The sequence below is a fragment of the Mycteria americana genome, chromosome 15 (genome assembly GCF_035582795.1).
Source record: "Mycteria americana isolate JAX WOST 10 ecotype Jacksonville Zoo and Gardens chromosome 15, USCA_MyAme_1.0, whole genome shotgun sequence".
NCBI lineage: Eukaryota > Metazoa > Chordata > Aves > Ciconiiformes > Ciconiidae > Mycteria > Mycteria americana.
Genome location: NC_134379.1, coordinates 4731519 through 4749069, shown reverse-complemented (window position 1 = coordinate 4749069; position 17551 = coordinate 4731519). Strand labels below are relative to the sequence as shown.

Sequence of the window (17551 nt, the reverse complement as noted above, 5' to 3'; positions counted from 1 at the left end):
ACAGAAACAAGGTTTGCATGAGACTCTGCACACATCTGTATTGCCTTTTCTCTAACCAGTAACAAACCACATCAGACTTGAGGATGCCTAACCAGAGCTTAGCTTTGGGCCTGAGCTGGGGAGCCCTGATGGAAGACTGAGTACTCTACCATGCCTCTCCACCACGCTAACACAGCATTGCTGCCTCCAGTTAGCTCACAGGTCACAGAACTTACTTGGATCTACCTGCAAGGCTGTGTGAAAGCAGGGGAAGGTATTTTCCATGCTGAGTACTTTAAAAGTTGAGGTGCCTTCATGGCCTCCTTGGTGTCACTGCCACAATTTAAATAACATCTGCTTCCCCTTTCCCGGCGGTCGGGCCTCAGGAGCCTCCCTGTGCTACCTCAGCATGTTGTGTTAGTCGTAGCAGGCTGCCCGCTGCCTTTGTGTGGTTTCCACTTGTGAGACCTTCTCCTTGTGTGGAAGCTTTCAGGCCTTCCACCAGCTGTGTGGTCACAGCTGACTCTCAAATTACTCAGTAGTTATCTAGAAACTGAGTGGCAATAACAGGACAAACTTGTTTTCTTTTGCTAAGGAAGCTCTATGCATATTAGGAAGTAGTATTTCATTCTCAGAGGTAGCAAAGAACATAGGACAAATGCAGTCGGAAACCCCGATTTCTGTTCAGCTGTAGCTGTGCAGTGTGTGCTGTAACTGCTTGTTTTCTAGAGCTCATGGTAGAACTTTTTTCACATTTCCTCTAAGAATTTCTCATCTTTCTCTGAAGAGGTGGTCAATAAAGGACCAGATACTAAATTGATTATCTTCCAAAAAGCCCATTAGTTTGAAATTCTTTCCATTGAATTCTGTCTTCCTTTAAAAGTGTTGGTAACTGATTACACTGCAGTGGTTTGATTCCCTTATCAGACAGTACGCTGAGGTAAGCCAGGTCACTGACACTTCAGCTGAATGTGGGTACTGCTAATCTGCAGTTTGAGTCTGTGGATGAATGTTCAGGTGTGTGGGTTTGGTCATTTTGTCAGGGCTTGGTTACATAACATGTTTTCCTTTTGCAAGTTCATGGTGTCTCTTGGGATATCTCTGACTGTGCTTTAGTGGCTTTTGTACACATTCCAGCCCTGCTGCTGAACTTCCTGTTCTTAGCGCAGCGCGTTTTCCTAGAACGCTATTTTGAAGCGTGGTAAACAGACCAGGCTGATTGGCAGCAAGTCAGAGGCATCTGTAGATTGCCGTGATGCGTGACAAAGTGCTTCAGCTAGTGCTGCACTCTCCGCTCGACCTGATACTAGCCAGTATAAGAAAGGTAGTTAGTAACAAACAGTTCCTGATCTTCCTGTGTGAAGTGTTAGAGCTAGGTTAGGACAAGCTAAGGTCATATTGCATGCGGGGAGTGCAGGAGCAGCTTATTTGCCCGTTGCCTGGATTTTCTTGAAATTTTGACAATGGTACAATTCGGAGAAAGACCTGTCTGTGCATATTCATCTCCTGTCTCTATACCTTCCAACTTCAGGCATTGTCAGCCTTCGGTATCCCCCCGCAGCGAAACGGCACCTATCCCAGTTCCCACTCAGCTACGGAATTACCAGCGCATAGAACAGAACCTCTCCTCTACTGCCAGCCCCGTGTCAAACCCCCACGGATCACCAAGGTGAGTTTGGTTTCTTTAAACTTCTTTTTCTTGGTTCTAGTTTGTGTTTGTACCCTGACAGATGTCTCTGCTTTCTTGCCGATGTCTTTTTTTTCCCCTGCACAAAAACATACTAAAGAGACATTTTAATGATAACAAATAATAGTCCTTCACAATCTCAGGACTGTTGGATGGGCACTTGAAATTTTTCACGAAAACAAAATGAACTTTTTCTTTCACTCAAATGCAATGCAAGAAGGTAAAAAGATCAAGTCTTGCTTTTTTATTCCTCTTTGTGTATTATACGGTGTTACATCATAAACTAGAAAGTCAGTAATAAGTTACGTTTTGTTTTCACACATGTAGTGATGAAATGAATGCATTGTTCTGTAGAATATCAAGGAAACAATTTTTGGCATGCTAGTTAACTAGCTTGTCTTATTACAAAGCTCTAGTGTGCCAGACTTACTCTCTGCCTTGTGGTCTACAGGATCAGGATGGTGAAGGTCAAGACTCAGAAACAGACTACTCGGAACTCTGGAGATCTTTATAAAAACAAACCCCATAGTTCCTCGCATTTTTTTCAGGATCTCTGATTTTATAATAGTTGCTACAGTTGGGGAAGTGCCTTTCCCTTAAATAATCTGTTTTCAGTTATCTGACCTGTATACCAGACCCAATAGGAAAACTTTGTCATAATCTTTGCTGACATAAAAATGGGCATTTGCAGCAATACATTTCACTTGATTGTAAAATTCAAAATTTGGTGGTTGAGTTGTTTGAAGATTAGGAATCCATGTACTAAGGGATATCTGTTTTAATTTTCTCCAGTTAACAGCCTATTATGGCACTGAAAGTTGAAAAGTCAATGTGAACAAAAGGAATTAAATCTTGCTTGTTTTCAGTATGGGAAGCTTAGCTGAAGTTATTAGCTTAATTAGTAAGCTTCACTGTCATAGCTTTCTCTTTAAATAGCAGTATTTTCTTTAACTGATCATTATACTCCTTAGGGGATTCTGAAGCTTATCTCAAGGAACCACAGTTACTATAGTGTTTGTAACCATTCTTTCCACCTTGTTAGAGCTGGAGTTGTGAGACGCTCAAACACTAGCCCAATGGGCTTCATGAAGATGGGCTCCTGTTCTCCAGTACCAGCTGACACTGCGCAGGGCATTGGGCGCAGGTTATCCACAGGATCTTCTAGACCGTATTCTCCTTCACCACTAGGTAAGCCCTTAAATTCTTAGCAATTAGTGAAGGTTTATCTGGAACAGTAATTCAGAACACTACTTCTTGCTTGAAATTACCTTAAACCAAAATCTGCCCAAGTAGGTCACATTTGGAGAAATAACTTCTGTTAAATGACTCACAGAAGTAAACTAACTAGGTTTTATTTTGCTTTACCTTCATTTGTATGTGAAGCATAAAGTGTAAATTCACATTGTGATTTTGTTTGCATAGTTGGAACCATACCTGAGCAGCTTGGGCACTGTTGTTGCGGACAACTTCAAGGACATGACTCAAGGAGTAGAAACTTCTCAGGTGAGTGATTTTGGACCATGCAACCAGTACCATTTTGATAGAGCTTCTACAGCGTTTTGTGAAGGGGGAGGAGGGTCAACGCTACATTAGTATGGGTTAATAGGAGACACTGGGTAAGTGGTGCGCTGAGTTTCTGTAGAAACTTAGCCCAACTGTGGCTGTATCAAGACACCTTTCCCCATAACTAATTCCCTACGCAATAAGAGAGTGACTGAAGTTTCTTTTTCTCAAGATGAAAAAGCAACTCTGATAATGTCTGTCCTTAAACAGGATGGAAGTGGATGGTTTATCATGAATGGTAGTAACATGCTTCTCAGAATCTGGTTTTGATAGACCAGTTCTGTCACGCCAGTCCTCAGAAAAGGGAGGAAGAACTGCCAGTGAACAGCATGCAGCACGTTTTCGTCATTCCCTTAGGAAATTGACTGGGATCTGATGTTAGTGTTGCTAAGCGTTCACTAAGCTTTGCAAGTGAACGCTCATAAATTATTATGGCATGCCAGCAGGGAAAAAAAAAAAAGATCAGGGAGAAATAGGACTTGAAGATGTTCTGAGACTGTTAAAGATGGAATTGCGCTTTAATGCCAGAAGGATTGGGCATAAGAATATGCAATTCAGCAACACATTCTTTTGCTCTATGCACATTTGGGTGCCATTTCTTCTTTATCTAAACTACTAGTTGTACTCTTTATTTTGACTTTCTAAGAGGTGGTGTTGAAACTGCATGGTGGGTTTTTCCCCTATTTAAACACTTTCCAAAATCATCTGGAGATGATAGAGCCTTCATTTCTTGGAGTAGCCATATTTCAAATATCTGGGAATGGTTTCATCCATATGAAATAAGTTCTATGACGTGTCTCAAAAATTGCCTTCATAATTGCTATGCCATTGGCAGTCTCAGCACAAGACAAAGAATGGATGACTCCTCAGATTTGAAATAGTCTCTTCTCGTAAAGAAAAAAAAAAAGGGGGTGTGCTTGAAGAGAATACAAAGCAGTGTGTATGCTTTTCTTGTTGCATCTTTTCTTTGGCTAGAATTTTGTAGGGCTGTTGGTTTAATGCCTTTTGCCAGCATTAAACTGACTTGTACTTGTAACATACCATAGCACTGTTTTTATGGTTGTAAGGGTTTTTAATGTTTCATTTCGTCATCTGTTTCCTGCATTCTTTTCCTACTTGACTTTATTTCTTAATTTCAAATGACTGCAGTGGTATTTCTATTTCTAAAATACCACAAATTGCAGCAAGTCTGTTTCTCGGCATTTAAATGGGTATGGGAAGCTGTCTTTTGCTTTTGGGTGAAGTGAGGTCATCTGTACTGAGATTTTTCTAAGGACTGAAGATGTCTGTTGTAATCTAGCTTCTGAACTGATGAGCTGCTCTTGCTGCCAGTGGCAGCAGAGGACAAACTTCTAATTCAGAAGCCCTCCCTGTGGTGGCAATGGCACTAGAACAGTAACCAGTGAGATTTAAGCCTGGTTTCTGAAACAACAGGTGAGGACTCTCAATGCTATGAGACAGACGAGCAGAGGGATTTCAAACAAGCAAATTCTTGGCTGGGAAGTTAATGAGAAATAGACTTGATCCCTCTGCTGGAGCTGCAGGCAGAAAGGCTATTCTAAAACATGCTGTTTAATGGAGTGGAATGAAATCAAGATGAAGTAGCTCATATTCAAAATCTAACTAGCAAAAGCATAGGCTTAAGAAGGTTGAAAGATGTGTCTTAACAGCTGGGCACTTTACTGAGCAAACTGCAAGCAGTTTGTGATGGTTTTTTGCACATACATTTATGAAACGGAGCCTATTTCAGAAGATTGTCTTGGCCAGCTCTTAAAAAATCTTATCTAGTTAGCATGGTTCATTTTCAGTTTTGCCATTTGCTTTTTTGGTGTGTTTGTTTTGGTTTGGTTTTTTAAATGTGAGTGAAATTGTCACTTCAGTGTCACTTCTTGGAGCTTACAAAGATAGGCATGTTGTCTGGGAAGCTGTAGCCATAAAGCTGCACTCTTATGTACTGTTTGTAACTTTGCACAGTTCCTTATCATGAGACATAAAAATATCACAAGAAAGAGACTGTTTCATCAAATTTCAGGTTCCTTATTTTGAAAGAGGAAGGGCACCTTTGAGTAGGTGAGATGTTCATAAGAGACATTTCCCCAAAGGCCTCTGTTTAAATGACTGCTTATGGCTCTTCCATTTCCATTTGCTTTAGGAGAAACTTTGTGCTCGTGCTTAACTGTGGACTTCCGTTATACATAGTAAGCTTTTGAAAAAGATTGTCTGACAGACTAAAAAGGAAACGACTGCCCAAAGTAATGATCCCAAACTGTTTCATCGGAATAATTTGGTTCTTTTTAGTTCCTAGTTTTCTTGCAGGAACCATGAGATGAGCTGCCTTTTGTGTCTGCAAATGAAGTCATTATGTACAAAACAAGTCATTAACATGCAATGTTGCATTCACGTGCTTGTTGCAAGAATATAATTCCAGTACTTGAGAACCTCTGTTCAACCTAGAGTCTTGGTGGCTGCACTTGAAATTTCAGTATTGGTTATGCTATTCCTGCTGAATCCAACCACTTCATTTGTCCTGATGCAGGTTGCCAGAGGTACCGCAGTTGCCAGTACAGCTGTCACCCTGAAATCTTGCCTATTTGGCAGCTTGAAGGTCTCATCAGTGTAATGTAGCCTTAGTCTGAATAGCCAACAGGCTAAATCCATTCTCCTTGCCATCTAGGGAGTTGATGATCAAACATATCTCACAATATTTGCAGTCCCATCTCCTTTCAGTTTAATGTTGATCTCTGGCGTTTTGGGCTTCATTTGTACATTTTCCAAGCACTGCAAGTAGAATTTTACTTCATTGTTTTTCATCCCCACAGGTTCTCCGATACCACCATCTCAGTCTCCACAGTCACTTTTGATGGGAGCAAGGTTGCAGAGTGCACCTACTCTCACAGATATTTACCAAAACAAGCAGAAGCTCAGAAAGCAGCATTCAGACCCAGTATGCCCATCCTATGCTGGGTATGGGTACAGTCATTCTCCACAACCAAGTAGGCCAGGTAGCTTGGGAACATCACCTACCAAACATATGGGATCGTCACCTCGGAGTTCAGACTGGCTGTTCAAAACTCCATTACCAACAATCATTGGCTCTCCTACTAAGGTTTGTTAAGTTTGCCACTGTCAGTAAAATGTGAAGTGGTAACACACTGCCTGAAGCAATTCCCAAGAATATTTCGGGGTTCTAACCTTGGTGTTTGTGTTCTTGGTCTTGATTCTTAAAGGCGACAGCTCCTTTCAAAATACCTAAAACTCAAGCGTCCTCAAACTTGCTGGCCCTGGCTAATCGCCAGGGCTCGGTAGATACCCCGTTGCAGCCTAAAGATGTCACTGACCCAAGGGATTTCACGCACTTCCACTCGGCCCAAGGAGGTGAAAAGCAGGCAGGAGAACAGCACAGTAAAACTACATTCGGCAGGTAGGCATGGTAGTATTTATAACCTGCAAAGTTGGGTAGGTAACTTGGCAGAAGAATGTACATTGCCCACAGCAACTTGGAGGGGAAGAGCATGCAAAAAGTGAGCTGTGAGGAGATACTGAGGTTTTGTGTATACAACAGAAACATTTTGTACTGTGTATAAATATAGCATGGACTTCCTGCAGAGTGCTTTGTGTTGCTGTCTCGTTCCCTTTTGGTTTGATTATCTGAATATGGAATGTCATTGCCTCTGTGAAGCCTGTTCAGTTTTTGCTTGAAAATCTATATGAAAAATTTGCAATATAAATTTTTAAGAGAAAAAGGTCTCTCTTTATGTTTATGGTTAGCTCTATTTCAGTAGGTCCATGATGAACAGCAAGATTTCAAGATTTTCTCTATTTTTGTTGAAGAATTCTCTGTAGTAAATAGCAAGAATCTGAAAGTCAGCCTTAGTTGCAAGTTAGATAGGAAGATCTTACTGAAGAACTGTGTTATGAATTCATATGTTTTTCCGTCTAGATCTGTTAGTACTGGGAAGCTGTCAGATCAACAGGTAAAGACTACCCTTGGTGGCCAGTTATATCAAGGCAGTACAGACAGCCTCAATACGGAGCGACCAATGGACACAGGTAGGGAACAGATGGATACATCCAAGCTGTCTTGATGTGCTAGGTTTTTTATGGAGTGCCAACTAGATACAGTTCTGCTTCGAACTTTGAGAATTGGTTCTGACAATTTTTAGCCTCAGTACAGTAGGCTTTTTTTAATCTTTGAAGGGGATATGTTCCATTTCTTTAGCATAGCTTTAAAAATAATTGAGATGGGAAAATACCTATTTCTGTCCTAAACACAGAAATATCTCAACTGCCTATACTGGCTAGAGGGATTTGGGGTTTTTTTGTTTGGTTTTATTTTTAATACAACATTTGTGGCTGTTTCATTTCCTAATTCCACCTTGTTTTCATATGAAAGCCAGTTTATGTCATTCTGGGTCATTTTTCTCCTCCTCCTTCCCCCAGCTTGTCCCTTGCCACAAGTGGCCACCAGGAGTTCTCGCCTTGGTTTTGAGCAGATGGAAGGAGTTCTGCAGACAGGGCTGGTCTTTAGCCTCCAGACCTGGCATGGTCTGCCTTTAGAATTTTTCTGTTGTATCTTTTGCTGCAGGACTGGTGTTGTCCTCAGGCTCTCAGAGAGAGCCCTCTGTTGCTCTTTTTCAGGTGAGGGTAGAGCGGAGAGAGATTGAAAGCAAAAAGATACATGAAGACTGCATCTTGACTCCTTTTGTGTATCGCCAAGGCTGTCCACTCAGCTTGTTTTATTTGCTGTCAGAATGTCTAACTAGTCCCAAGTCTTGGATTTACATCAAAGCATGTTGTGTTGCAGTGCTCCAGTTTGCTGTATATAATTACTTATTGGTATGATTATATGTAATAGGAACTAACTTACTGAAATTTTCTCTTCCAGCTCCAGCAGGTGCCTATGGAATTGCAATGGCCCCTCCTTCCATGGGAAGCGGGGCAAGTTCTCGGGCTGTCATGTTTACTGTTGGGTCCCCTCCAAGCAGCGCCACCCCTCCTACCTGCACCCATATGGTCCTCAGAACAAGAACCACCTCCGGTAAGACTTTCCTGACAACTGTGGACTGTCCTCAAATGCAGTATTTAGGCTTGCCCACTTCTTGGGCCAGTAACCTGCTTACTGCCTTGCGCAGTAGGTCCTCTAGGCCATACAGTAAAAGTAGAGATTAATGTCAAGCGACTTCTGCCTTTTCTCTCCTAAAGAGAGGGCCAGAGGCCTGGATTTACAATACAGCAGTGTGTAACCTCCTGTGTACGCAGCTTTACTCCACCACAGGGAGTGTAATAGATCTCTGTGACAAAGGTGGAGAGGAAAAGTTAGATTTCTGATTCTGCATTTTTGCCTGCTGCTGTGCATTATACCAGAAAACTCACAAGGGGTGTGAGCTGACTGCATTTTGGCATGTGTGGGCTATGTTGCCAAGTGTCAAAGATCTCAAGGTAAAGGCCTTCATCTGCTCAGGACGAGCAGGAGTCTGCAGCACCGTGCTTTTTGTGAACTATAGTACAACCTTTTGTCTGTACTGTTGGACTGTCTGCCTTGGAATCCTTGTCAGCCATTTCCCAGAATCTGTGTCAGAAAAAGTCACTGTTCATTAAGGTGTAGCCTTTGCATTCTCTACAGAGTGATGCAAGGAATGATGAGGAGAGCCTCCCAAGAGTGAATCTGTGATGACTACTGATTTGTCATTTGCTGTCATCCGCAGCCCCAGCGCTGCGAGATGGAACAAGCTATTAGACTGAATGTGTGTGTTATTTTTCTTGTAGTTGGATCAAACAGTTCTGGAGGGTCTCTCTGCTCTACTAGTGGCCGTGTATATATGGGCTCTCCTCCTGGTATTTATATGGGTTCTTCTCCTCCGGGAGCCGAGGCAGCTCCGAGTCTGAAGTACATGCCTTATGGTACTTCGCCTCCCAGCTTAGAGGGCTTTATCACTTTTGAAGCTCCCGAATTGCCTGAGGAAACTTTAATGGAGGTATAGAAAAAATAATTTAATGTTTTATAATGTATAATGCTGCTAAAACAGACACATGGTAAAAACAGGACTGCTCAGGGCACTTCGTAGTTTCCTCTTCACTATCTCACATATTCCTTTTTAAGATCTGGAAAATACCCCTGTATCAATTGTGGCCAATTTCACTTTGGTAGTTACTCCTGACGTTTCACTTATTTGAATAGGTAACCAAAGGAACACGACTGCTTTTGTTCACCAGAGCCTTCCAAAGAGGCCTCTGTTTTAATGCCAAGTCTCTGGATGTGGGTGCTGACAGTAGCAATGTCCCTCTGGGCATTGTTTTTAACTGCTTCTTCACAGTCAGTGGAGGACATTAAATCCTACTTGTGGGAAGAGTGTCCTATATTTTTTTTAAAATGTGTGGAGGAGTGGCACTTTAAAAACACCAGTTGGGGTGGTCTTTCACCAGAATGCTATCCTTGGACTGTAAATTTCTCAAGGCAGATTGCTGTTCTGTTTTCTCATTCACAATCTTGCTGGAAGTATTTGGATCCCTATTGAATCGATATGTTATAACGTGAATGTTTGACAGTACGCTGTATTCTTCCCACAGATAGAGTTTAAAATGTGTTTAGACCTGCGTTACAAATGAAAAGATTATAAATATTGCTAAGATATGTTTGATTAGTTTTGAAGGCTAATTTTTTTTTTTTTTTTAGCAGAGACTATGCATGTAGTATCTGTTTTAGTCACCAAGAAGCAGTGAGTTGTTAGCTCCAATTGTTTAAATTTTAAATGTTGGCAACAGCCACCTTTAAACACGATATAATTCTAGATTGAAGTGTAAATTAGAGTGAAGCAGATAAGTATGAAGCTTTAGATCAGTTCTCTTGCAGGTATCCAGTCTGTTATATAATAAAAGCCAAATGTTCCTCCTGGCTTCTCGTACAAGTGCCGAGCATACTTCTGGGTTGCTGATAATATAATAACAAATAATATGTCCCCCTTGTGATTCCTTTAGTTGCTCAGGTTTCAACAACCATAGAACTCCATGTCCCAGTTCCTTTGGCTTTGTTGAAAGACTCTTTAAGTATAAGCTACAGTATCTTGAAATCATTAACGAAGAGGGAAAAGTTCATACCTGTTGATCTGTTTGGACCTATTTGGTTCTGTAGTCCCTAGTGCTGGCTCTACTACAGTGTGATTTTTCTGCATAGAATTGACATACCAAGAAATCCTCAAATTACTAACAAGACTTTTAAGTGTACTTGTTTGCCTTATGGCTTGTGATGGTTAAATTGTCGTCGTCTTTCCCTCTGACAGAGAGAACATACAGATACACTGCGTCATCTAAACATGATGCTGACATTTACAGAGTGTGTTCTGGATCTGACAGCAGTACGAGGAGGAAACCCAGACCTGTGTACTTCTGCAGTGTCGCTGTACCAAATCCAAGAGAGCATAGTTGTTGATCAGATCAGCCAGCTAAGCAAAGAATGGGGGTAAGTATGTGGTCAAATAGTATCAAGAGAATTGAATACATCAAAAATTTATTCAAACTATGCTCTTTTTGTTGAGAGTGATTGTTTTACTGTATAGAATCTTTTATAGGAATACGTTTTTTAACAGCTGAGGACAGATCAGAAAGAGCAAAGGATAGAGAGACATTTGCTAGCAGACAAATAAAAAGACAGTGTTTACTGGCCTGCCACAGAAGTTGGGGAAAGTGGTGAGGAGTTCTGGCTTGAGGTGCAGTATAACATTTCTAAGCCTGTAAATTTGCGCACCAGCTTCTGTCAGACCCAAGCCCTCTTCTGTTCCTCTTGGCCAGGCTGAAGCAGTAGCACCAAGGTGAAGGCTGGGAAGGGGGGAAGGAGTGTCCAAATTTGACTGATTTGGTGGAACCAATCAGCCCTAATACAAAATCGGAAGCAAGGAGAAATAAGAGAAATTTGGAGTGGTGGGAATGGGCAGTTCCACTTCCTGCTTCTTCCTGCGGGGGGAAAAAAAAAAACACCAAAACCACCAACCAAACCAAAAAAACCAACAACAACAACAACAAAAAAAACCTGCCAAGTATTTGCTTTTCACAACTGAGAATTCCAGGGGCATAGGAAATGACGCTGTGAGAAAAGTACACCCAGTTGCTTGTGGTAAGACATTGACCTCGGGCAGTCAGTCCCCACAAATAAGTGTTCTGTTTTAAAAAACGTCTACATTAAAGCAGTTTGTATTTGCTGCTGCAGCTACTAGATGAGCAGATGAACTCTCAACCCATGACAGAGTGTTTGTGAAGGGAAGGGAGGGGTGGAGTTGCATTTTAAACATCTGGTTTCCTTTGCTGCTGCTGCTGGGTCCTGTGTAGGGTTGTGATTAAAAAGTGGTGTCTGCCCATGGCTTGAATGTGTTCAAGAAAGGTGTTTTGATACCTAATTAATTTTTCCCCCCCTTTCCCTCCCTAGACAAGTAGAGCAGCTGGTGTTGTATATGAAAGCTGCCCAGTTACTAGCATCTTCTCTGCATCTTGCCAAAGCACAGGTCAAATCGGGGAAACTGAACCCATCCACTGCTGTTAAGCAAGGTAGATGCAACATAATCTAATTTGCTTTTCTTGTGAATTTTCTTTGCTGATACATCACTCAAAAAGCTTAAGTTGCAACATTCGTTTGTTTTCTTCTGTACAAGAGAATTGTAGATACGTACAATTGCCCAATTCTGATAGTAAACAAAGATACAGCTAGAAACTGTTGAGAAATGGGCAGTTATTAACTCGAAATGGAAATAATTTGATATAGACTTAATTTGTAGAAGCGGCAGAGTAATTAAAAGCACAAGTTTAAACAGATTGACTTTGCTAGTGCTGGGAAAAGCTGAACTTAGGCTATGGTGTTGTTTGGTTGGGTTTTGTTTTTTCTTTTAATTTCTTCTTACCTTTCTTCCAGTTGTGAAAAGCCTCAATGAGAGATACAAATTCTGTATTGGCATGTGCAAGAAATTGACAGAAAAGCTGAATCGTTTCTTTTCTGACAAGCAGAGGTTCATTGATGAAATCAACAGTGTAACTGCAGAGAAACTCATCTACAGCTGTGCTGTAGAAATGGTAAGTCACTCCTTTTACCTAAATGACAGGACATTGAGATGAATTGCTTCCTTCTCTCACGCACCTCTTCTACATAACCAGAAAATAGAATGTATGTTTCCAGAATTCTGTTCATGGTAATTTTTGTTAGTCTTTCACCCTCTTTCCTGCCCTGCCTTAACTGTGGCTAAAGTTCCTGGCCAATACTGTTCCTCAGGGACATTTCCCCTACATCAGCACATTTGGTACACAAACACTAGGAAACGAACTCCTAAGCCACACAGCCCTGTGTGCTGAAGCCTCATCCAGTAAGGCTTACTAAAGCATAGAAGCAATAGAAATAGCTTCATCAACCCACCAGGTCAATTTGAAGAACATCAGCCTGTCCATACAAAGCAAAAACAGTAGCAAACATGTGGAAGCTTTTTCATGTAATTGATAAACTTTCTGTCTGCCATGGAGCAGATGCAGTAACCATACAGGAGACTTAAACAGCTTTTTTGATGAGAGGGAAGTCTTTTTAACATAGGTGTTGCACAAAAGATACTGGCACATATTGTGCTTAACCCTGATAATGGTGTAAGTGTGTAATCCTGCACAATTAATTTGTCTTCTTTACAAGAGAATGTAGGTATAAGAACAAGCGTATTTATTCATATGTTGTTGTAACACGCATGAACACAAAAGATCAAAGTGTGCTTTTATAGCTTCGATGTGCAGAATATCCTGAGTCAATACCGCACAGGTGCTATTTTCTCTCAGACTTCATTTTGTTGTCTTACAGTTACAAAAACAGATCAGCTAAATGAAGGCTCAAAAGTAGTTTCTTAATGACACTTTCATGTAATTCATTTTGAATTTTTCATTTCATTGTCTAATGCCGTTTATGTAACTGAATCTCCTAAATGATTCCAGGTTCAGTCGGCAGCTCTGGATGAGATGTTTCAGCAAACTGAAGATATTACATATCGATACCACAAAGCAGCCTTGCTGCTGGAAGGACTGACTAAAATACTGCAAGACCCTGCAGATATAGAAAACGTACACAAGTGTAAGTTTATGTTGAATAATGAGAATATTGAAAATTACATGGAATTAATGCATTGTCAAATAACACTGAAGTCGTCACCTATTTTTTACCCCTCTCTGTTTGCAGATAAATCTAGCATCGAGCGAAGGCTTTCCGCACTTTGCTATAGCACAGTGGCTGTATATGAGCAGTAAGAATATCCCGAGGACCAGATGGTGTGAACATAAGGGACCACATCAGTGATACTGCACTTTTTTGACTACAGCTTAATTGTTGTCCTTGTTCTGCCCCACGTGGAAGATGATTCTTACATTTCTGTGGTGACTACCAAAGAAACAGCAGCATATTCAAAGAGGAGAAATTCCAAAAGTACACTTGCCTTACCGATCCAGCAGCTCCTTCTTCTTCCTAGCAACAGAATTTAAAAGAATCTCTCTTCACATTTCAAACTGACCCTTGTACACGTGCTTTGAACTTGAATGATCAGGGGGTTTTTTTCCTCATGAGGTTTATAGAGAGTGGATCCTTCTGCATCAGGTACAAAAAGACATTTCCCTCAGAAGATTCCCTCAAAAGTTTGTGAAAAATATTTTTAAATTGTCAGTAAAATGTGGCGGAGTGAATTTGGGAAACCCTAACCATGTGCAAGTGCTGTTTGAAGCTTTCGGGGCTAAGCTGGCTCGTATCGGAGCTCACATGTTGTAAACATGGCTCAGCTTGTCATATTGAAGGGATGGTGAGAAAGTGCTCTTTTACATGGGGGGAAAGATGGTAATGGAAGAAATTGTGCTCCATGTGTACAAAATCCCCAGGGGGTTTTCAGCTGATGTGGATACAATTTGATGATCTTCTTCCAAAATACTTAGTTTTGCACTAATTTACTAAAGCAACTGTATATTCATTTTTGAAGAACTACTTAAAAAAAAATTAGAGAAAGAAGGCACAACGGACTTGGCTGAATTTCATTTCAGTGTACATAAAATTCTTTGCAGAATTTCAAATGTAGCTTCTAGAAGACTTTCAGACAAACTGTAAAAACTTGTATTCATGTGAACCTTTCCATTTTATACCTATTTGTCTAATACTTGAGTAACTACTGCTCTGGACTTTCTCAGTAATAGCAATGTTGAGTTGCTGGTTGTTTGCTTTTTATATATATTTGGTTGCATCTTTTGTTGTGCATGCAAGATGTGCATTAATGCCTGCAGTCTCTAGGGGTGTAACGACAGTTCTCTGTATTTCTTGGGCAGTATTACAAAAAATACTGTAAACTGAAAGGTTCTGCGAGGAACCATGCAAAACCCGAAAATAATGTTGGGGTTTGAGATGCTGATAGATTGATGTAGAATATCTACATACAGTGTGTGAAAAATCAGGATTATTTTGTGTGCATTTTGGGGGAGAGGTGGGAAGCTTCATTTAGCCTTATAGGCATTATCATTTCAAGCATCCCATGAGATCATCAGGACAGCAATTTGCAAAGTATTTAGGCAGATCACCTTCTCTGGAAATGGTTCCTGTACTTTATTTTGGGGACTTTTTTTTGTTACTCAACTGCTTGAATACTTGAATAAACCATTCTCCAGGACAAAATCATTTTAATCCTCTTAAACACAGTGGTCTGAACTATTTGACAAAGTTGTACAGGGCTTACACGTCACAAGATTGTTTCAGTGTTCGGATAACCATGTGTTTCCTTTACTTTGACAGAGTAATGTACTTTTTACCTTATTTATCTGTATGAAATTCCAACAGTTAATTTGAAAGTGTTTGTTTATATAATGTTTGTATTTTTAGGTCTTTAATACGGTGTTTCTACCTCTCCTTTGTAATCGCATGCATTATTCTTGAAACTAGGTAATAACTCACTGAACTGTTGCGTAATAGCCTTTTTATTATGGCCTGTATAAATGTATATTAAGGTAAAATAAATACTGACACTAGAAGTGTTTCTATGGTAGAACTGAGTTTCTGTGTCTCTGTAACCAAAGGCCAGTGGACTTAACTTCAGAAAAATGGTCTGTACTTGGCTGGTTAAACAGATGCTGAGTGTTCCCTGCTTGGGTCAAGAGATGCTCACCTCGGCAGCTGGACATGCCACCAGGGCAGGATGGGGCAACTTGCTTGAGTTCATTATCTCTGGATAGCTCTGGCACAAAGTGTCCCCGAGTTTGTTTTCACTTGCTTTAGGGAAACAGTTTACCCTGCCTTTTTTTTTTTTAACTTGGGTTTGAAAACAAATGTGGTAAGTAGGTTCCTGGGCAACAGCTGTATGTTCTTTCAACAAGGTGCCTCTAGCAAAGAGGAGCTGTCTGGGCTGCCAAAACAGCATATACAGAGCTAATTGACAAGAACTGGCAGTAAGTTACAATTTCTATCCAAACTTTACGGAAAAACAGGCTTTGTCCACCTTGTAGCTAATATCCTCTCCCCAGCTGAGGTGTGCTGTGGTTGCTGGTATGTTGCTGTTGTATTTCTGAGTTGTACTATCAAATTTTTCCCAATTTATTATTTAAAAAACCCCTACGCTTGTGACTGGCACATAACGATAAAAGAGGATGAGGAAGGAGTGAGCAGGGAATGCTAATGATATGTCTGAACAGGAATCTAGGACCAAAGCAAAAGCCTTAATGCACAAGTCTAGGAGATAGGCTGCTTTTCCCAGGAACTCACTGGGTTTTGTCAGTTTTCTTTTTTTTTTTTTTTCCTCAGGATTCAAGCTCATTCTGCTTCCACTCTTGCCAGCAAGACTACAGCTGCACAAATAGGAGAAGAAAAGGGCTATTCTTGTTTGCTGCTCTCAGGAGGAGGAGACCAGTGATCATGGCCTGTCTTTCTGCACAAACTCATTCCACAAAGGTCCTGAAGCTGTCCTCTGTCTTCAGCTCTCCGCACTAACAGCAGGTGCCTGTTTCTACCAAATACTTTTTTTCAGCCTTTTGAAAGATAGAACTTGAAAGGAGAGATTTGATGTGCTGCTTTTCTAGTTCAGCTCTCTAGCATCTACTCAAGAGCACCATGTTCCGTACTTGTTCCACTCTCTCCATAGTGTATAATGTCGACAGAGGAATCTAAAACACATTTTGATTCTGACACTGGTTTTTAGAAGCAAGAAGCGGAACTCTCAGCCCTTCCTCTAATACAGAGAATGAAATCTAGTTAATTTAACTTGCAGCTAAGATACTATGAATTATTCCGAGAGGCATTTTTCAGTGGAGAGATGTACTTGTTCCTGGGACTCGCTAGGTTCTGTGTCGTTCTTGCTGCTTTCTCGTACAGCAATGTCGAGGTACTGCCGTTGTCACCTCTGGGTTCAGAGGCAGTAACTGTTGTGATCCACTGGTGTCACGGCACTGCGCAGTGCACAGCCCAGCTGCACCGAAAAGGGAAGCTGGCTTTTTTGTCTAGAGCAAGTAAAGCTGAATACTGTGGCTCCCAAAGCACATTGAGGCTTTGAAATTCAGATAGGCTGGCTTGTGACCTGACTTGTGACCCGCCTCCTTTTTGACTCCTGCTTCCTTGCCTATTTTTTCTGTGTCTTTTTTAAAAATTTTGATCCTTTGACTTTTTTGTCTGCTCAGATCTCTGTGTGCCACTATTTTTTGACTGTCCAGGATGCCTTTTAAGTCTTGAAGCAAATCTTTTAACCTGAACTTCCCTGTCCAAATAGCCCTGGCTGTGGCTTTTTAGTAAGTGCCCACATAGCTCCTCCTTTTTGTAGATCAGTGCAGTATAGCTCAGTAACCCCTCTCGTGAGGTCTTAAGTCAGCTGGAGTCCAGTCTAAGTCTTGGCACTGCTTCTTCGGACAGACACCTTTTCAATAGGGTTTTGTATGCGGCAGGCTCCTCCCTCCTCTTGGGCTGAAAGCAAACTAAATGCCAGTGGTGCTGTTGAGTCTTATTGCAGTCTTTGTGCCAATCATTTTCATTGTTTCTTTGTGTCGCTTTCCCATTTTCCATGGCCCCAGCTATGTCTACAATGCAGCCCACAGACCATGGCTCTGTACTACACAGTATCTTGTTCTTGCAAATGTGAGATCAGCCACAGCTTTCAAAACAAGTGATGCCATAAATGAACTGAGCTCCATTTATTCCTGTAGGTTCCTTAAAACCTCTCCCTGTTGTTAATCTTCTGTACCCACTTTTATGATTGAGTGCTGTTTGGGCTTTTGTATCTGCCCATCTTCTTGTGCTACTGGCTGGATTGTGTGACTTTGAGAAAACACTTGGAGCTCTAGACTAGGTAGGCATTTAAGCAG

General features: G+C 41.1%; 1 protein-coding gene across 1 annotated transcript in view; it reads left to right on the top strand.

Annotated features, from left to right (window-relative positions):
- Positions 1-15249, top strand: part of ULK2 (unc-51 like autophagy activating kinase 2) — a 41340-nt gene extending 26091 nt beyond the window's left edge. The window contains exons 16-28 of the mRNA XM_075518355.1: positions 1511-1648; positions 2709-2854; positions 3089-3169; positions 6049-6335; positions 6457-6650; positions 7170-7279; positions 8115-8267; positions 8996-9204; positions 10507-10685; positions 11646-11764; positions 12126-12283; positions 13178-13313; positions 13419-15249. Coding sequence (XP_075374470.1) covers positions 1511-1648; positions 2709-2854; positions 3089-3169; positions 6049-6335; positions 6457-6650; positions 7170-7279; positions 8115-8267; positions 8996-9204; positions 10507-10685; positions 11646-11764; positions 12126-12283; positions 13178-13313; positions 13419-13486 — 1978 coding nt within the window. The 3' untranslated portion in view covers positions 13487-15249. The remainder of the gene's footprint in view (positions 1-1510; positions 1649-2708; positions 2855-3088; positions 3170-6048; positions 6336-6456; positions 6651-7169; positions 7280-8114; positions 8268-8995; positions 9205-10506; positions 10686-11645; positions 11765-12125; positions 12284-13177; positions 13314-13418) is intronic.
- Positions 15250-17551: the final 2302 nt, after the last annotated feature.